At 34.2% G+C, this 22,500-nt stretch overlaps 1 protein-coding gene across 14 annotated transcripts in view; it reads right to left on the bottom strand.

The window, feature by feature from the left end:
* The window catches only part of LOC144959427 (globin-1-like), a 228,071-nt gene that overhangs the window by 16,630 nt on the left and 188,941 nt on the right, over window positions 1-22,500 (bottom strand). For 4 of the 14 annotated variants that reach the window (XM_078892079.1, XM_078892101.1, XM_078892085.1 and 1 more), the window contains exon 2: window positions 15,175-15,856. The exons of 8 other annotated variants lie outside the window; for them this stretch is intronic. In XM_078892079.1, the coding sequence (XP_078748205.1) occupies window positions 15,175-15,392 (218 nt within the window). In that variant the 5' untranslated portion in view covers window positions 15,393-15,856. Of the gene's footprint in view, window positions 1-15,174; window positions 16,006-22,500 lie in introns of all 14 variants that reach the window. 2 more of the 14 variants (XM_078892093.1, XM_078892109.1) reach the window with 2 other exon arrangements.

Below are 22,500 nucleotides of genomic sequence, written 5' to 3' on the forward strand. Positions count from 1 at the left end.
TCTCGGAAAACTCAAGCTTTTAAACTGAAAACACGGAAACTTTGATTCTTTATTATTTATTGTTAAATTCACAAAATAATGAAACACTTATCACCCTTCATTTATTTGGAACGATAAATTTCGAAACATGATGAAATTTTTGATGTCATCGATCATGCCCATGGCCATTATACTTCATCGTCACCTCAAAATCGATAGTGGTTAATTTCTAATGTGGTTAATAGAAAGATACAGGCGAGAAAATTAAATGATAATGTTTTTTTTTAAAATTAGATAGGAAAACGAAATCTCCCCAAAATAATTATTGATCATTATTCCAGCGAGACAGAATAATTTGGCTTCCGGCATTCTGTTCCATTTGTGAAGATGTACGGATTGCTTTGGGTTGTTTTATTTTAGATATATTGGTGATATTGTTGCCGTTGTTGTTGTCGCTATTGCTGCTGCTGCTGCTGCTGTTGATGATGATGATGATGATGATGATGATGATGATGATGATGATGATGATATTGATGATGATGATGATGACGACGATGATGATGATGATGATGATGATGATGATGATGATGATGATGATGATGATAATAATGATAATGATGATTGAAGATAACGATCAGCATCATATTCATATATCTACATTTTATTGTTTCCCATCGTCTGCCATTTGTCAAACTTAAGATAACACAAAGATACTAATTATCGTTTAATCACAAAAACAATATGGACAATCATTCATTACCTATTTCATTTTCATCATCTTCATTTGTCAATGTACTTCACATAAATTATAGGATCCCTAATTGGTCATTTATATAATACAAATTCACTTGGTACGCTTAGTTCTACTTAAATAATTAGAAAAGTTCAGATTACTATATCAGTGGGGATCTGAGCAATGATAAAAAACAATGAAAAGATAAAGGCCTTGACATTGAAAGAGGTCAAAGTGCGGACGACATCTGCTTTTAATTTTGTTCCTCCTTTAAAAAAAACATTTGAGTCGTTTTAAGTGTCTTTTGTAATATTTTTAACGCACTTATCACTGGCATTTTACCCAAAATATATTCTAGCTATTTACGCAACACATTGACCATGTTTCAACGCCAGTGCAGCTTTTACATTATTATGATGATAGCATCTGAAACGGAGACCAACATTTGAGGCACTAATGCTTTTTCCTAATCACTTATCGATTGGTATTATCGACGAACAAGATATTAATTTCTTAAATTATGAATTGATGGACCGAGCTGATATCCTCATTTAGTCTGGAAAACCAGTCCGCTATACTTTATAACTCGGATGGATCTCGGTATTGATTTGCCATCCCCTCGTCTAAGCTTGCAATCAATATATGTGGCCCATCGCCTCAAGGCGGTATTATATCGGAGTGGTTTGGATGTTAAATGATTGACTTTATAGGTACACTTCAGTCCATTAATGCTATGCGTTTAGTTAAAATGCTCTTAACATCTGCCAGTCGGTTATAAAGTACCTAAACAAAATAATTATGTTATCTTAAACGTTTAGTCTGTTTGATATAATTTAGTGATAAGTACTCATTATAATGGCTGGCTAAAAACAATGCCAAAGAGCTGAGAGATGTCAATTTCGTTTCGTCTATATGTTGTATTGAGGAGAGGAGAAGGAGGAGATAATTATCTTGATACAGAGCAATAATTAACACCATCCCACATCCCACAAATTCTGCTTCTATCTCCAGTACCGAAGCTGCAACGGCATGGATTGGATTGGAGGCTGCTTCGATTCTATTATCCTCTTCGTGCTAGGTGTTACATGAGGTCTTAATCTGTTGTTTCCATTCTACTCTGTTACTCTAGTGTATCAAATAGAAAGGAGGTGCACTTGGGCCAAACGTCAATAGAAAGGGGGGGGGGGGAGCTCGGAATAAAGTGAAAGGGAGGGGGGGGGGTGTGCAATGTGACCATAGAAAAAAGGGGAGGGTTGGGGGTTTATACATTTTCTAATTTAGGCGAGATATAAAATTGTTTTCTTTCACTCAAATAATATACTGCTAGTAAAATAACAGCGACACCATAGAGTATTTTTCGTGAGCTGAATATTAATAGAATAGAGGTGGGGGGGGGGGGTGAATAAGCTTGGGGACAGGGCGCAAAATGATAAAAATAGAGGGGAGGGGGTCGGTATTTGATACAGTAGAGTAATGGCCGTGTTAGTTGCCTTGCCCCAAGTTGTCCAAGATGCAGCATTTCTTTCTCTTTCCACAGCACGCCGTCAGATAGTTTTTGGAAGTTGCTAAAACTTTAATCTAGCATTTCTTATAATCACTCGATTGCACATGAGTCATCATGTATAATGCTGTTTTGAGACAGTTGAACACGTATACTACAATTAATTTGTGAATTCGTAACTCTAACTTACTTGAAAGATGATCTTTTGCCCAAAATGTTGTTATGTTGGGGCGGGCCTAGTACCAAAATGAGATTTTTAAGTAAATCTGGCCAAACATGTCCTTTTCAATCATAAGTATTGATATTTGAAAAGCCTATAAAATCTTTATGGACTTTGCTAGATATCAATATTAGACGACATGTAAAATTATTTCCTTTTACCCCATCCCCAGAATTAGCATTTTGCCGTGTGGCTTTATTATCCAATTTTATACGGGACGGCGAATATTACACAGGAGTTCAATCCATGAACGCGAGCTTTGTGAGCGGGGAGTTATATAGACAGTATGCGCTTGGCTAAGAAGCTCACAACATTGCCATCCGGAAGTATAACGGACCAACACACACATCTATGTGTAACCATGAACTTTTATAGTCTGGTTAATACAATTTAGTGAGTACTCATAAACGTGGATGGCAAAAAGCAATAACAAAGACCTGAGTGACGTCATCTTCGTTCTATGTATAAACAAGTACATAATAAACTCTGAATACGAGTAAAATGATTTAGTTTTACTTTTCCTTCCATCTTTATTTCATTTATTTATTTGATAGGATTAAACAGACAAAACGACTTCTTTTGAAACCAAGGCGCTTTAAGTGATAACTTGGACCCCTAAAAAAATGAGTGTCAAAGAGAGGAGAATCTACCAATTTGACCCTTTGACGTCAGTGAACACACTTAACCTTGCTCTATTTCGTGGTTCGATCTTCGACAGAGATGCGGATAATCTATACCGAGTGGCCGATATCAATAACTTTCTCATATCATGCATAATCTAAATGGCAAATCAAGCATAGCTGTGAATTATTTTGTTCATGGCAAGAGGTTTATTTAACGATTTCCACATTATTCGATGGATTTAGATTGGGTTGCAAAGTGAAGATATCTGGCAACCAGTGATAATGATAATATCAAATCTGAAATAAATCTTCATTTTTTTACGCTTCATAAATTGCACGTCGCCTCGTTAAGGGAGTTTTATTTTCATGACCAATAGGGAATGAGATTAGCGGAAGAGTAGCGTTCCTTGATTGGACGTCACGCATAGTCTGTAACGTCACCGGCGGAAAAGCTATTAGAGAGAGAACGTCATGTTGGTTGTGCGCATGCGTCTCTCGTCCTCGGAGGACGAAATCATAAAGGAAATTGTCTTATGACGTCAATGAAGGCGCTCTCTGTAATTTATTCATTTCAAGAAATGTCAAAATACTGGTTCCACTCTCCTTGCAAGTGATATACCGGAGGATTGGACACATAGCCTGTGCAACTCATTTTCTAGATTCAGAATAATGGCATCTTATTTTCTCGGCTAAATAATAAATGCTGGTTGTCAATAAAGAAAATCCATCCTCGCTCTTTTGAGGCCCGTAATCATAAGAATGTGCTTATACATCCTGCAACTAAAATAGCTTTGTCACCTTATGATTCAATATGCATCGTATTCATTGTGGATCCTCCGGAGGATTGGTTACACATTTCCAATGGGTTTTGTACCAGAAGAAAGGAATATGTGACGTCACTACTTCTGCCTTCCATTGAAATAAAAACCGATTGGAAAATGATTTATACTTTTACAACACCAATTAAGCAATACAAAATTCCCACGTAGAAAATGTCCATCGTTCATGATGCAACATTATGAACATACGATCAACCCTCTCCTTGCCAACTACAGAAAAATACAATGTTTTCTCATTCAGTTTTCTTTTGTAATCACAAAATTATAGTTATAAGAACGTAATGCTATGTGGTACAGTTTGTTTTACTGAACAAATTATGTATAGCATGAACATATTTCTTCAATCTTTCATGTCAGATGGGCAGGACATTTCGGGAAAATCCGTAAAATGGTCGGTAAGGAGAGAGTTAATTTCCCATGCATTCCAATGAAATACTGATATATCTCAATGGCCTTTAACAGTGCACAGTGTTGCAAGTGAGCTTTGGCATGGTGATTACTTTTGATCACACAGAAAGTTCCTCAACCATTCATTCTGATGCGCCACTCTTCGTCCAATTGATTCAGTTTAAACACCGATGCGTTAATTATAAAATGATCACTTCCTATTTATAAATTGATTTACAATGTTGCTTCCACCTAGTCTGTATTATATCGATATGTCTATCTCTTTATTTCAATTAACATCTATCAGTAGAGTGTTGACATGCAATCTGAAGACGTCCGATATAATTTACAACACGGATAGTCTCTCCTAAGAATACAAAGTGGAATGGCGGTCATGTGATTTTCATCTAAAGTGCTGAAAGTTCAAGTTATGTGATCAGATTAAATGCAAACTGTCAGGTCTCGTCAGGTCAACCAAACGGAGACATAAATGAAAGAATTTTGTTTAATTTTTAATAGTTTTCTTTATTTTAAAAATCCCTTTTCAAATGTAATGTAAATGACTTTTCCTTGTCCTTAATTGATCTAAATTGACGCAGTCGGTTGTGAGTAAAGAAAAAGCCTCTATATAAAATCTTTCATTGAAATGTATTATGACTAATACAAAATAACAATTTTTCAGACATATTTTTCTCCTTTAGCATGTTACATTGCTCAAAGGGCGTAGGAATAACTATGTTTTCCACATGCCTCTTTCAGTTCAATTACTGTAAGATTACCATGTCAAAAGGACCGTCGATAATGGTCGTTGCCACGCCGATGCTAAGCAAGAATGAGAGCCAGAGAACCGGGCTGTGATGGGGAAAAATCGTAATTAGTTTTGTTGACCGGAACTTGATCTCCTTGTCCGGGGAAACAGATTATCGGATTTTGACTTAAGATTCAATGAGGTAGGATCAAAAGATACCGGTGGAACGGCGTCTTTGGTGCCATTAATCAAAGTCTGGGTTTTAGAGCAGTCGCAAGCTAGACCGTGTATTATTGAGGAGAATGCATATAGACGTCTAATTTCCTATTCTGAATTTTTAAAAAAAATTAAAAATCTTTTTTGCATACTCAAACGTTGATCATTTTAATCACAAACAAAATTGTCTTTATATCCAGTTAATTTATATCGATATAATATCCAGCCGGGGGTGATTTTTTCCTGTTTTTTTTGTTTTGTTTGTTTATTTTTTTATTTGGGGGGGGGGGTTCTTTTGACTGTTTGTTTGTTTTGTTGTTTGTTTTTTTTTTTGTTTTTTTTTTTGTTTGGGGGGAGGGGTACACTGTTAAAAGGTCTTTATTCTGTTTATTGTTAATGCAAGTATTTTATATCATTTCACTCATCACCGGACACGTAAAGCGGATCTAAGCTCCCTAGAGATTTGAATTGAAATAAATACTAGAGCAAGGCCTTGAGTGCTTCCAATCAGAAGTAGATACTATATCTACGGGCGTACATTGTCTACAAAACACGAGTCTACTTCGACAAGGACACTTTATGAAATATAATATATAGTCTTTTACAAAAGAAACTAGACCGTTTGGTTCCACTAATAGTTCGATACTGAATGGAATAAATACAATGACATATATATTTGGAAACTAGACACAACTAGTTGTTTTTTCTTTTGGTGTGTGACTTATTGAACTTGTATAACTGTTTAAAAGTCGCAAATATTAAAAAAAAACAGTCATTAAACAATTGATTTTGTAAAATCGAGCACAAAACTGAAATCAGCACAAATTACTCAATTCAGTATTTTGTATGTCCACCGTCAGAAGTGATCGATGTCGTAACGTTTTTGCCTCATTGATGATGTTAGCCGATTGATCGTTTCTGCTAGTAAATTATATATAATTCTAAATTGTATTTAGTCTGTTAAACAGTCCATCGGATTTGTTTATTAAAAGGTTTGTTCCGCTTTCTTATATACATATATACTCGATTTGTTATTTCTGTGGTGGTTTCGACATTAAAACGTTCACATTGACATCAATAGCAGGGAATTCGTATGTCTCTGGAATCAACTGCAAAAGACTAATTCGTTCGTAAACATAATATAATGCCTTTCCACTTACCCTGATCTCAGTGCTGATGGTTACATGACAATCTTAGTAGAGCGAATTTGTGCAAAGGAGTCAGCTTTGGTAGAATTACGGTTGTGACCAAACCAAGCTCACCGCTGCTTAGCAATGCGTATGTGAAATAAATATCTGAACTGTATTTGGTGCGATTTGCAACATGTAACATTTGGTACCGACCTGTTTAGCAGTCGCATCTGCTCCTCACTTGTGTTATTAAAGACATGTCAGTAATATGACATTTAAGATATAAACCACGTACCAATATGTTTTCTCTTATGTGATAATAACATTTACAAATTGTCTATTTTCTTTTGTAAATGACTATATAAACGAATTGAAATGTCCTCTGATATGGCAAAGTCTTGAACTCAAAACTTAGGTGAAATCTCAGGTTTGATACATGCTGACATTTTAGGGATCATCTTAAACTGAAGATGTATGAATTATTTGTTTTTTGCCCACATTAAAAAGGCGTTTTGTCCGTTTTTGATTGCATAGAGGAAAAGAAATTGCGTCACTCAGCTCTTTGTTATTGTTTTTAGACAACCATTTTCGTGATAGGTACTCAAAAAATTATATTAATCAGACTATAAACGTTCAAGTTGCACATATTTGTGTGTGCTGTTACGCTTTATATGGCGGACGGATGTTGTGAGTGTTGTACCTAAACGCATAACAATACATACAGGATAATTTTTCAACTACTCTCTCAAATCCCTTATCAGTTACCAGAGGCTAATCCATGTAAAGCGTTGTACATTGCTTGCATCTAGTGAGGCTGTTGAGATGCTGCATTATAGATATTTAGTAGAGGGGTCATGGTGATGGAATTAAAACAGCGCAAAATAAAGGAATCGGGAATACATTGCGCTTGGTGGCTGGAATGGAAGCGTTGAACAGAATATTGTATTCTTGAACTCCCATGTTTGGAATTCCATACAAATTCCCTATGCCAATGTGCTGTTGCCAATATACTCTTTAGTATTAGGATCATCGTTATCATAATGATTACTATTACTATTATTATCATCCTCATCAATAACAATAATAATAATAATAATAATAATAATAATAATAATAATAATAATAATAATAATAATAATAATAATAATAATAATAATAATAATAATAATAATAATAATAATAATAAAATAATAATAATAAATAATAATAATAAGAAGAAGAAGAAGAAGAAGAAGAAGAAGAAGAAGAAGAAAAAAGAAGAAGAAGAAGAAGAAGAAGAAGAAGAAGAAGAAGAAGAAGAAGAAGAAGAAGAAGAAGAAGAAAATAACAACAACAAAAATGACAATAATAATGATAATATCAAACTTACTATCAATTGATATTTCATTACTTTTTTTATAATAACGCAATATTTTTTTAATAAAAAGAGATGATTATGGTTATAATATCATAATCATGTAGTATTAGTTACAGATCGCGCAGTATGTATCATTAATACTTATTCTAAAAGCATTATACTGAAATATATATTGATAATATGGCATTTTATGTACCGTACTCTCATATTTAGAAACCGATAACATTCCATTAATTAATTGTTAATGTACAATGATGAATTGCCATATATTATATGGTAGACAATTGTTTCATGATATTTCCATGCATATTCTTCAAGATAAAGGATGCGTATTGTGCACCAGTCAATAAAAATACCTAATTATTTCCCGGTAATGCTTTAGAATATGGAACAATTGGTTTTGTCCCTTAACTTATAAGAGCAATAGATATATTATAACCCAGTTACGTTACAATAAAATTGTTCAGAGAGCAGTGGGGGCTGTCTTCAGCCTTGGATCGTAAATATGCTAACAAAATGGTGAAAATGGAAAGGCTTCGGATGGAAACAGTACAAACAATAGACTTTTCGGGTACATATTCTTCGTCAGCAAGACAATGAACAAAGAAAACAAAATGTAATGAGAATTGTAGCGTCTGTATGCTTGGGTGGGTATGAATGGCGTAGCGTCAATGTGTTGAGTTATAATTTCCCACAATGTATCTACCAAGTATCGTGTAAGTATCATATAAACGACCAGTTTTTTAATATAAAATGTTTTTAATAATCTGATATAAGCAAATCAAGTCTATCAGCACATCGTTTACATTACAAATACGTCTCTTTATTATTATTATTATTATTATTATTATTATTATTATTATTATTATTATTATTATTATTATTATTATTATTATTATTATTATTTATTTATTATTTTTATTATATATTTATTATTATTATATTATTATTATTATTATTATTTATTATTATTATTATTATTATTATTATTATTATTATTATTATTATTATTATTATTATTATTATTATTATTATTATTATTATGATTTTATTATTAATATTATTATTATTATATTATTATTATTTATTATTATTATTATTATTATTATTATTATCATCATCATCATCATTATTATTATTATAAGCCGTTCATGTGACATTACGTGGCAGGGGCTGCGTGTAAGTGGTTCACAGTGATGCAACTATAATTCACCTTCACCTAACCCATTAGTAAAAAGATCTGAAAAAGTGTGTATGAAATAGTGCCAGACAAAACAGAGATAAAATACAAAAACAAAGAAAAACAAAATATACATCCCAAACAATCAGCATGTCTCGAAACGATTACTGGTCAGACATGCTGCCATTACACCATAGAGTTACCCGAAAGTTGGAGCGAATTAATGCCTATACAATTCTTACTAAGAGTTGTGAGTATTTGTCACTTTACTCTTAAGAACTGAAGTTCAACATTGATATAAGTACGTAATACATATTCGAAATCTCTCTGTCGACATTTCTTAAAGTGTTTAATCATAAAAGGATCATGACCGCTAATGGCTATTGAAGTAAATTCTTTGCCTAATCCTTGTTTAGTAGACAAAGAACAAAATATTTTCAGACTATTCTCCAAAATTTACCTTGAGGGCCATCAAAACCTCATTCCGATCAATAGTGATATATTTTTTCCTTCAAAATAAGTCTCTCAGACCCATAGGGTCCGTCGTGGAGTCGGGATTTATCCCGGTATCTAAATGCGCAACAGCAACTACATGCTACCCTTTAGATAGGATGCTAATCTATTGCAAGGTTCATTCCGAGGAAACTTGAGTGCCCACATACCTAATCATTGTTGGGTGGACAGATCGGTCAGAAAAAACAAATCTCGATTTTACTCACATCGATCGCATGAAGCGAGTGCTCTATCAATTGAGTTATCTGGAACCCGGGTGTAGTGATTAGAGCATCATAACTTGTTACGTCGGTGAATCAGCGGTACGCTATATTATTGTATTGGTATTTAATGAGACGATGTTGATGACAGGTTGGGTGACAAATTCTGTAAGATGAAATCATCTGGTCCTATTGCCATGCCCTTTGGTACGAGCCTTTTCGAAGGAATCAACTTTGAATCCCACACAACGGGACTCGATCCTTTGTCATACCACTAGACAAGAGCCCACACCAATCCTTCCAATAATTGCTGGATTAACTGGGAACAAGAACAGATCCTGTTGTAACGACCGCTATTCTTGGGACAAATCTCCTTTTGGAATAATTAATTAGTTTTATAAGAGGCTCTAACATTGTCCTAAATTGCATTCAATATAATTATTAAACGGTGTGAATAGGTTCGTTGCAGTCAGCAATATATACAGAGAAGGTATTATATTATAAATTACAGTATAGATGGGTGCCTGCATCATTGCTGTTGCTTCTGCTGCTAAGCTAATAATAAAGCAATCAAATCGCCCCCTTATCAGACACCAGTTGTTATGTTATCAGAGTGCATCGTGTAACTGACAATTCCTATACATCTCTTCCCATTGCGATCTATACCCATTCCCCCATAGAGATTTCACCACGTCACATTCGCCTGGCAATGAAAGGCGGAAAACGTCATGTCCACATTTCCGGCCACTGAGTCCATTACTGATGGTCACTAGTGTTGTACTAGCCGTAAACTTAGCTCTCAAGTCTAGAATTCGCTGCTAACTACTCTGCTTCAATTTGGAAAAAAAACATTTATAAGAATTTTGGAAAGAGAACTAATCCGTCAAATAGAGGTCTTGGGTTTGGGAGTTTTTGAAAATATGAGGATCATCATATTGGATCGATATTAATTTGAAGGACGAGTTTTCTGGCCATTTTTTTAAAATGTGTCTTTTCAAACTATGGTGATTCCATTAGGTCGTTTTGGTAATAATCGACACAAAAAAGACACCAGCTTTAAGTAGTTTTGAAAGGATTTCGTTTTCATCCGTTCCTTGAAAGTCGAATAATGGAAAATAATACAAAAACTGATAGGCTGCCACCAAAGTCATAGCAGTAATAGCATACAATCTAAGTGTGGTAAAAGTATCGATCCTTTGAGAATTTAATTTTAGTTATTCTGTTGGTTTTTAAATTGTCATTATTGATTTGATATTAAAATCACATAATAAAAGAAAAATAAATCTTTCCACAGCTTTAATAAAAATAATACAGAAATTTCGCATTTTCGTTACAAAGCAACCTTTTGGTACGGTCCCCACTACACTCAGTGATTCAAAGTTGCGAGGTGCTAAAATTGTTTTATAGAATCACGATGCGTGATTACAAGCCTTAAAATATTTAAAGAAGTAAATCTACTCGAAGATCAGGCAATGCTAAGACTATGAGCAACTGATTAAGTTGTATGTCAGTGCTAGAAAAAATATGACTGACGTAACTTTGGAACAATACTGACTGTCAATGGAAATTTGATTAAGTACTAAATGTTACAAACTTGATCGCAACGCAATCTTAGTTTTCTTGCAAACTAGCGGAACACATTATAGCTATCCATAGAAGTAGAAGGATATTCCATCATTTGCTTTCTAGCGTTAAATCAAAGCTTAACTTCAATATTTCTGGGGATTTTTTATCATAATGTTTTATTAATGTTTTTCGTTTTGCTTTGTTTATGTTTTAATTCGTTTCTGGTTTTTTTAAACATTTGTTTGTTGTTTTGATATTTCTTTGTTTTTCTTTGTTTTGTTTTTTTTAATGTTCTTTTTGTGTGTGTTTTTTTTTTGGGGGGGGGGGGTTGGATTTATTTGATCAAACTTCTGTGAAATATTGAGTTACAGAAGTAAGTAATAAATCAAATGAAAATTACTCGCTATGTATGGCACTCGACATAATATGACCTTTGCGTCCCGAGATTGAGTCCCACTGTGAACGCCGCAACGTCGAGTCCTTGGGAAAGGCTCTTTACTTACATTTTCTCACCACATCAAGGTAAAGTGAGTACTTCTACCGAAAAAAATGAATTGGTGCATAGACGGCTTCTTATCTCGTTCTATATGCTAAGTGTTGTTAAGAGATAGTGACATCAAAAGTAACACGTTTTATAAAATGGTTGGGACTGACAACGATAAAAAGTGATAAAGAAGCAATTCCTTTCATTCTTTCCAATCGGCGAGGTAAGATCTTTCACTATTAAACGGCATAGGTGAATCTTTTTATTTTGAATAATGATTGGCATTTGCAAATCTGAGTCTCAACCACTTTTCGTAATTAATTGTCTGGGCTTACCATTTACTGCTTAAGATTATTCCTAATAAATCCACTCTGACATTTCCATGTTATTGGTATCTAATCATAGTCCTATCTCAAGAGGAAACAAGTAGAATCCTTTAATTCGAATGTTATCCTTTTTCAAGTAAGACCCTTTAATCAGAATGTTTCTCTTTTCAAGTACAATCCTTTAATCTGATTGTTTCCCTAATTTTGATTCAGACACTTTAATCAGAATGTTCTCTTATTCATGCAAGACCATTCAATCCGATTGATACCCTTTTTCAATTAAGACCCTTTAAGCCAAATATTTGGGTGTTTTTTCTTGTAATATTACGTAATCCGAATGTTTCCCTTTTTTAAAAAGAAAGATTCTTTAATCTGAATATTTCCCCTTTTCACGATTATTGTTGATAACGTATATTGCACCTGATAGATTACAGTTTATGGTGTGCCGTTTCTTTTGGCGTATTAATAGGCTATTGATCAATACATCAAATTCACATTTCTGCAGCTTGATTTTCCGTAGTAGAGGTTGCACCAGTAGTACTAGAAGAAGTAGTAGTATTAATAGTAGTAGTAGAAGTAGTAGTAGTAGTAGTAGTAGTAGTAGTAGTAGTAGTAGTAGTAGTATTGTAGTAGTAGTAGTAGTAGTAGTAGTAGTAGTAGTAGTAGTGTAGTAGTAGTAGTATGTAGTAGTAGTAGTAGTAGTAGTAGTAGTGTAGTGTAGTATAGTAGTAGTAGTAGTAGTAGTAGTAGTAGTAGTAGTAGTAGTAGTAGTAGTAGTAGTAGTAGTAGTAGTAGTAGTAGTAGTAGTAGTAGTAGATAGTAGTAGTAGTGTAAGTAGTAGTAGTAGTAGTAGTAGTAGTAGTAGTAGTAGTAGTAGTAGTGTAGTAGTAGTAGTAGTAGTAGTAGTTAGTAGTATAGTAGTAGTAGTATAGTAGTAGTAGTAGTAGTAGTAGTAGTAGTAAGTAGTAGTAGTAGTAGTAGTAGTAGTAGTTAGTAGTAGTAGTAGTAGTAGTAGTAGTAGTAGTAGTAGTATAGTAGTAGTAGTAGTAGTAGTAGTAGTATAGTAGTATAGTAAGTAGTAGTAGTAGTAATAGTAGTAGTAGTAAAGTAGTAGTGGTAGTAGTAGTAATAATAGTAGTAGTAGTAATAGAAGTAGTAGTAGAAATAGTAGTAGTAGTAGTAAAGTAGTAGTAGTAGTAGTAGTAGTAGTAGTAGTAGTAGTAGTAGTAGTAGTAATAGAAGTAGTAGTAGTAATAGTAGTAGCAGTAGTAGTAGTAGTAGTAGTAGTAGTAGTAGTAGTAGTAGTAGTAGTGGTAGTAGTAGTAAAGTAGTAGTAGTAGTAGTAGTAGTAGTAGTAGTAGTAGTAGTAGTAGTAGTAGTAGTAGTAGTAATAGTAATTGTTGTTGTTGCTGTAGCTATTGTTGTTGTCGTTGTTGTTGTATTAGTGATAGTTGTAGTAGTATTAATCACCAAACTATCATTAATAGTAAAAAGCAAATTCTGTAAAAATGAGATATGTCATATTCTATTGTGACGAGAATCAATTATTATAAATCTCATCTATCACCAACATTGACGCCTGGATGACATTGTTATCCCGGTTGCCTAGGTGGCAAGGATGATGCCAGGTAAGATTAAAATCTAATATCTCAAACCGTGAGAGTTAGTTAATCATTCCTTTGTTTGACTAGTTTCTCCGCAGTGAACTTTAAAACTTCAATACCCCTCATCCCTCCCTCCGACCATATGCACACACAATTGCGACAGTGAATCCTCTTAGTAAAATAAAACCCAGCTCTTAAGTATTTTTTAAATTATCATTATGATCATCATCATATCTTGTCGCGCCAGTGAGTCAGCCAGTCCCGGGCAGTCTGGTTGCATTCCCTCAGGTCAGCATTGGTGCAGTGAGGTCCCAGCAAGCATTCAGACAGGATGTGGTCCATGGTCTGTCTGGGGTGACCGCATGGGCATTCAGTGCCCGGTGAGATTTTCCATTTAAAGAGGTTGGTGGCGGTGTTTCCCACCTTTGCTCTAGCTCTGTTCAACGCCACCCATTCTTTTCTCTTGAGGTCTGTGCCTGCTGGGAGCTTTTCTGTTGGGGGCTGGAGGGCATCGTTTGCTGTCTTGTCCCATTCTACCCATTTGTCCAGGCGGAAGAATGCTGAGTGGTCTGGGTGAAGGCTCTCTACTGTGAGGAAGCTTTTCCTTGATTTGAGCCTGCTTCTGGGGCAATTGTGGTCATGAAGGGGGTGTCTCTGGTCCATTTCCTGTTTGTATTTTTGTATTTGGCATGAGTTTCCCTCCGGATGTGTGGTGGGGCTATTCCTGCTGCACGGTAGACCAGTGGTAATGGTGTTGCTCTCAGCTGGCCCGTTATGATCCGGCAGGCGTTGTTGAGCTCGGGGTCTAGCTTGGAGGCATGGCATGATCGGGCCCATACAGCTGAGCAGTACTCCGCAGTTGAGTAGCTGAGGGCCAATGCTGTGGTCCTTAGAGTTTTAGGGTCATTATGATAAAAATAACAAATGGCAAGAGTCACATCTCTTCAGAAACTGGGCAAAGTAATATAACCCAGGTCAGACACCTCACGTTTGCCTGTTCATGACTACAAATGGACATCGTCTCGTACATATCAAAACATGTATCCTTAATTATACCAACCTTAAGGGCATTAACCTTCCACATGCTGTGGTATAAATTTACCCTAACCTAACATCATAATTATCAATTCCGAGCAATATATATATATATATATATATATATATATATATATATATGTGTGTGTGTGTGTGTGTGTGTGTATTGGGTATAATTTTGTCTTCACAATTTCATTCACTGTATTGTCAGGGCATAATGGAAAAATATACAATATATGATATACAAAAATGCAATTATACTACCTGTAGTTTTGATACACTGAACTTTCAATAGGTAATTTTACAAAATGCAAGTACTCGATATGAAGCATTAACCAGTTAACTGCTGACATGCGAAATCCCAGGTTTGAGAGTGTTTATCAAGATGAGGGCCATTTAAATCGATTGAGGTTTGAAGGACGAGTTTTCCGGCAAATTTTTAAAGTCATGCTTTTCAGATTACGGCAGTTAACTGGTTAAGTAATTATTACACGCCATACACTCGAGGGTAATAAACCATCACATGCCCTTACCTTATAAACATTTCTACTCCCGTATCCTCCATTTTCCTTTTGATTCCCTTCCACGACTGCTTTAAGGAAAACACCTGACGGGAATTCAATCCGATCTTTTCCAAATATACGACGGAAACTCCTCCATTCGTGGCGTTACTGGCGGAAGTGACGCCATTGCCACACCCATTTGTTGTTTTCTCTTCAGGAGAATATGATTTGCTTTTCATGCATCCCATGGCTTAGTGTAATCCCCACCATCGAGGCATAATAATTCCACACGCACGCACACGTCCGATATACGAAGAAATTTCAATCACCACAAGAGAAAAACAATCTAGAATATTCCCAGTAGGAGCCACCAAACATTAATATAAAAACACGAGTGTTGGCAGGCTTTATGACGTTCACTAGTCCTGGCCTTTAGTCCGAGACAAATTCAAGTGACAAATCCTGTTATTAAATCCAAGAAGCGAGAAGCTGATTATCGATACCGGGAACCCAAGGGCCCAGATAAAGGGTCATTACTCACACACAAATTAAGGTTTGCAATGTTAACGGAAGAAGAAAGAATAAATCATTGTTCCGCAAGCGAATTAATTTTGATTCAATTGACAATTATCGATTGTTACTGTTACACTCAGCACGTGTGAGAAATAATGTTTGAAAAGAATGACCTTCTATTAAATCTTTTTGATTAAACCTTGGAATTTAAAGGGAAATTGAATATTGATAATTAAATCAATAGTGTAATACAGGGGATTTAATAGGTGTACAAAGTCAGTTAAGAATCGTGCACGGTGTGAACTGCCCTGTAGACAAATAATTGCAACTAGACGTTCCATGTTATACCTACACGCCCAAGTAAATTATATATATATATATATATATATATATATATATATATATATATTACATTTGAATTATTATAAACTTCAGGTAATATACATAACGACGGTTTACAGCTGAAAAATGACATTCCATGTGGCTGGATGGTATAATATAAATAAAAATGTTTAAGCGTTGTAAATATTGTTAAAAATCAAAGGCTTGCTCTTGTAGTTGTGTTTTTATCCATGGAATGAGTTAATTATCTCTCGGATTACATAATGCCAACATAATTACCCCCCTTTAAAAAGTCAACGCTGTTCTATCCAAACAAACATATTATCATCAACTCGCATAGCTGAATTTCTTCCCCTAACCTGCTTTGTTGGACGCTCCATAATGACAATAAAGAGAGCAATTACGATGTGAATAAAGGAAACCTGATAAAGGGCGGAATCCCCTTGGAAGAAGCTCTCAATCAACGAAATGCAGGGCCTTCCAGGACCTCGGCTTCTATGTCATTATCATGGCCCAACTTTGCATTCTCAAGGGAACAATTTACTTCTGGTAATAGACACAATATTACTAAATGCAGTGGCCTCCCTTGCGGTGACTTTAAAGTTTCGTGAGAATAAAGATAGAGAGTTGATGATTGAAATAATGATGAAGATAATGCAATGATAACGACAATGATAATGTTTATAAGAATAGTAATAATAATGATCGTAAAAATAACAACAACAACAATGATAATGATAATATCATAATAATGATAATATAATAATAATAATAATAATAATAATAATAATAATAATAATAATAATAATAATAATAATAATAATAATAATAATAATAACAACAACAATAATAATAATAATAATAATAATAATAATAATAATAATAATTAATAATAATATATAATATTAATTATTATTATTATTATTATTATTATTATTATTATTATTATTATTATTTATTATTATTATCATTATATATATTATTTTATTATTATTATGATAATATAATAATAAATTATTAATAATGAAATAATAATAATAAAATTAATAATAATAATACTATAATAATAATAATAACAATAATAAAATAATAATATATAATAATAATAATATAATAATAATAATAATAATAATAATAATAATAATAATAATAATAATAATAATAATAATAATATAATAATAATATAATAATAATAATAATAATAATAATAATAATAATAATAATAATAATAATAATAATATAATAATAATAATAATAATAATAATAATAATAATAATAATAATAATAATAATAATAATAATAATAATAATAATAATAAATAATAATATGAGTGATGATTGAGTATGATGATGATGATGATGATGATGATGATGATGATGATGATGATGATGATGATGATGATGATGATGCTTCGTTGTTTGAACTCCATTTCTCTTTCATGTCTTTAATAAATTACCCCCAACCCTCTGTCTCTATTTTTCACTACATTTCCTTACATGTCCATATTGATCAAATCCCATAAAATAATATAATCTTTATCAACATTTCCTCTAACCACACAGATTCAATTTGTTTTGTTGAATTCTGTATTCTTTTTGCTAGTCTGAGATAACTTAATTTGTCAAATTAGACAGGCGTTTCGTCCAATGAGAGTGGTTAAAGATTACTTTCCAAATTGCTGTGAAAGCAGATACATCAGCCTGGACACTGAAGTCAGTCATCATTATACAATTGCTGATCAATCGGTCTCGGGAGTTCGAAGAATAAATTCAGTAATAATACAACGTATTGGTGTCGATAAAGATATTCCAGCTCATTTATTTTGGTTAGAAAACATTTTTTTCTTCAAATACCGATAACCTGTGTGGCTGTATGGGGTATGCCATTCGCCCTGGGATCGGTACATACTTGATTTGAGTCCCACTGTGCTGCGGCTATGGGCGGCGGCGATAAGCTGAGTCCTTGGAAAAGGCTCTTTCTCCTCACATTCTCTTACCGTACTCAGAACGAACAAGAGTACCAGGTCGTAACAACGTGGTCTTTGTTTAAAAATAATTGTTGTAGCGCATTAGAGTCGTCGTGTTTAGTCCTGCATGTTAAGTATTGCTGGTGGCTTGGGACCCGTCGAATAACGCTTTAAGTGGAAATTGCGCTATATAAGAGATCAAGGGTTTTTAAGTGTCTCGTTGAGGTGGCGCGGTACTTTCTTTGAATAGGTGTTCATTTTGTTCATTTCCTCTCTCTTTCTCACTTAACTACTGTGTAAATGAGTACCTGACCGGTATCAGCACCGTCCCTTTCTGAAAACAAATTTGGCGTCCCACTTTGTTAATTGTTGTTGAATATGCTTAATCTGTATGTATCAGTCTTTGAATTGTTGTTGTCTGCCTTCACAATGAATTTATTGACCTTCTATAATAGATAATATAGTAAATAATATAAAGAAAACTTTCAAGTTCCCTATACTTCTTGGCATCTTGAGTCCATCTCAATTAGCAAACCAGACAAGAGTTCTGGAAACCGAGACAGCAGCATAGATTATTTTACATATTTCTGTGAAAAGAGATCTATCAAAATAGATGCTCCAGCCAATTACTATGCATACCCTGAGCACCCTGTCTGAAGGATCTATAGAAAAGGCCAATAACAGTTTTGATATATTCTGACAAACCACATTTAATTCATTTTGGCCTGAAATATTTTTTAAATTTCATTTAAATATCGGTTGGTTAAAATGACCTCCAACTTGTATTTTGACAAATCACACTTAATTCATTTTGGTTAGAAAAAAAAATAGATTTAATCTAATTATCGATCAATTGAAATGACATTCACCTGGTCAAATTGTCTTAAATCTTGAGACTTCATAAAGGTCGACAGAATTTTCAAGTCTAAAAAACTTCATTGATATAGGGCAATATCCGCTGTATTTGCTCAAAGCGTTTTGCAATGGGTCTCGAACCAAAGTAACACATAACATGTAGGATTGAAGACACTGGTCTTATTAGGCGATATTACATAGTTTTTCCGACAGAGACAAAATCTGTTAACGGCCAGGTACTCATTTTAAACCTGAATTCGGTGAGAGAATGTTAGCAAAGAGCCTGTTCCAAGAATTCAATCATCTATGCGCCGCTCAGAGCGGGGCTCGAACCCTGGAACTCCCAATTCGAAGGTGAGTGTCGTATCGCAAGACCACATAGTCGCATGATTTAAGACTTCTTTAAAGTTGAGGGTTATTTCAATCGATCGATATTAGGTCAATATTGTGACCCATCACAACACAACAGGAACATGTTGAGGTGGACCAGTTAAGCGATTCCAAAACAAAATAGGGAATGAGATTAGCGGAAGAGTAGCGTTCCTTGATTGGGAGAGAACGTCAATTTGGTTTTGAAGTGTCTCAAGCCGCTTTCACCGGAAGCGAGGACGAGAAACGCATGCGCACAACCAACATGGCGTTCTTTCTCTAATAACTTTTCCGCCCGTGACGTCACAGACTATGGGTGACGTCCAATCAAGGGACGCTACTTACTCTTCCGCTTATCTCATTCCCTATAGCCAGAAAAGTAAAATTTTAGTCCTTTGTCTGTTTAAGAAATAATATTCACTCTACTCAATTTAGCATAAGAACCTAACACGACTCGCATATCGATGGTCCGGATTAAACCTCTGACGTTTCGATTTTTACGATCGGCGGATCAAAACTCTGAAGTCTATATACGAACTTTCTGCAACATCGTTTATTTCATTTTGGGCGGATCAGACCTCTGCGAGTTTTGATCTGCCGACCGTGAAATTCGGGACTTCAGAAGTTTGATCCCCCGACCATCGATATTATTTTTGTATAATTTCAGTTTTTCAGAATCCCAACCACCTCTACACAATATCGTTAAGAGACAACGGGTCAAATAAATCAATAAACTATTTTGTCACAGTGCTTCAGAAAAGTCATTGTAACCATGTCCTCTCCGAAATATTCTTCTTTGGAGTATTGGGTTTTTTTCCATTTCACTCTTTCTTTTGTATGTCTGTCAGTCTCTGTCGATTTCTGTTCTTCCCCAAGTTATTTTCTTTCGTTTTTCTTCATAAACATTTTAATTACTTATCAGATATGCATTAATTTATCTAATTCTGTTTACTTTTTACTCGTTTTTGATATTATCCATTTCGAGATTGAACTACTTTCTAAACGATATGTTGTAAAATAGATCTTTTTGAATAAATAATTAAATCAACGATAAGGAAGAAGACTACAAAATGTCTGTCTGTTGGCGTTTAAAATAGGTAAACCAGACAACGCATTGATTCGTTGTCACTTATGTCATACTTTTACTTCGTTTCTTTCTGTCTGTCTGGGTGTCTCTATCAAGTACATTTGTCATAACGAACTTCCTCGCTTCCATTTTCTTTGTTTTTACCAAATCACTAACTGTAGTCTGTACTCTGAAAAAACAGATATTTAAAATTTCGACCAGGAAACTCGTCCTTCAAATATCGATCGATTATAATGACCATTATCTTGTCAAAACCTCTCAAACCTGGGAATTCTCGAAGTCCCTAGTTTAAGAGCTTTTGACAAGATAAGGTCATATCAATCGATCGATATTTGAAGGACGAGGTTTCTGGCCACAATTTTTAATGCATATTTTTTCCTGAGTACGACACTTAATATATCTACGTGTAACAACAAATAAAGATTTTATTTTGACCCTGCAACAAAAAAATACTTGGAATATTGGCTTTTTGTCAAGTTGGGGATGTTCTCAATCAGACGATGACTGAATTATTATTTTTTATGGACGCAGGGGAAAATAATATGTATTTTGTTATTGTTGTTGATACTTTTTAACTGCTTGGGGTCACTGTACTCGATGGATATTTGAAGTATTTTTTAATGGCCAAAACCAATTTGTTTTTTGTTTTTTTTTTTGTTTTTTTTTTTTTGTTTTTGGTTTTGTTGTTTTTGTCAGTGTAATCTAAACAATGAACAGACAACGAAACGTTCGCCATAGCACCTTGGAAATACTTTGATTACTTACTTGACTAAGATAAAGTTTGAGTCACTCAATATGTAGCTCAACGACGGTGGTTAAACGGTATAGTGTCTCACCCGGTAATACATTAAAGTGATGTTGACCGTTGACAGTTTAAAAAAAAAAAGAAAAGAATGAGTAACAATATTCGCAAAACTCAGACTTTATGTCTCAAGTTATGTCACTCGGCTCAGGGTTGAGTGCTTAATTGTAGGATACGGGTGACTGATATTGTATATGAGCTAGTACAGAAAAGAAGCCTATCTGGGCTAGTACATAAAAGACGCCTATTTGAGCTAGTACAGAAGAGGCACATGAGAGGCGACTTGAACATTTTGTTCCATATGAGAAATAAGTAAATTTGAAGTATAGTGAGAATGAGGTATCGGTGAAAATGCCTAACGAGCTGCTAGATGCTTGTTTTGTTTTGTATATAATTATAATTCTTCTCCTGATCAGCAAGTCAAGAGGCATCTTAGGAATTAATCATAGACGTATGTCGTGCAACAAGAACGTTCTGGTCGTTCTCTCTCTCTCTCTCTCTCTCTCTCTCTCTCTCTCTCTCTCTCTCTCTCTTCCTCCCTCTCATACATGCTTTATCTTTATCATATATATATATATATATATATATATATATATATATATATATATATATCCATCTCACACACACACACACACATATGCACTCTCACTCACTCTCTCTCGCTCTCTCTCTCTCCTCTCTCTCTCTCTCTCTCTCTCTCTCTCTCTCTCTCTTTCTTTCTTTCTTTCTCTCGCATTCTTTCTTCCCTTCTTTGTCTATGCGTGTCTGTCCACCTATCACTCCGTCCGGGTCCTTTCTTATAGTGTATGTCTAAACTCGATGGTATAAAGGGGAGGTCGGGGGAAACCTCATTGAACAAGATCAAATCTATCCCCACTGTCCACGGGGACTATCGATGGATAAGACAACCCAATCAAAAGACTGAGTGGTCTCCTCTTCCTCTGATGTCATGCTCAAGAGCTCAGTCAATGGTATTCGACAAGTCGCAGAGATAGCACGAATAAATTACATTTGCTAAGATGATGATATGGCTATTCAATATATTATTATTGATGTACTCGGATAAAACCCATTTTCCAGTCATTGTGGTCTGTGAATATTATTTGTTCCGCTGACTATTGATCAAGAAAAATTATGGCCCTCTCAAAAACTCTCGAACCTGCATTTGTTTCCAAGGTTTTAGATTAAGAGCCTGGAGGTTATTTTAGTGTTTTATTTTGCTCTGTTTTATTATCATTATTACTATTATTATTATTATTATTATTATTATTATTATTATTATTATTATTATTATTATTATTATTATTATTATTATTATTATTATTATTATTATTGTTGTTGTTATTATTATTATTATTAATTAATATTATTATTATTATTATTATCATTATTATTATCATAATCATTATCATTATCATAATC

The sequence above is a fragment of the Berghia stephanieae genome, chromosome 1 (assembly GCF_034508935.2).
Source record: "Berghia stephanieae isolate SIO BIC M18660-M18661 chromosome 1, UCSD_Bste_1.3, whole genome shotgun sequence".
NCBI lineage: Eukaryota > Metazoa > Mollusca > Gastropoda > Nudibranchia > Aeolidiidae > Berghia > Berghia stephanieae.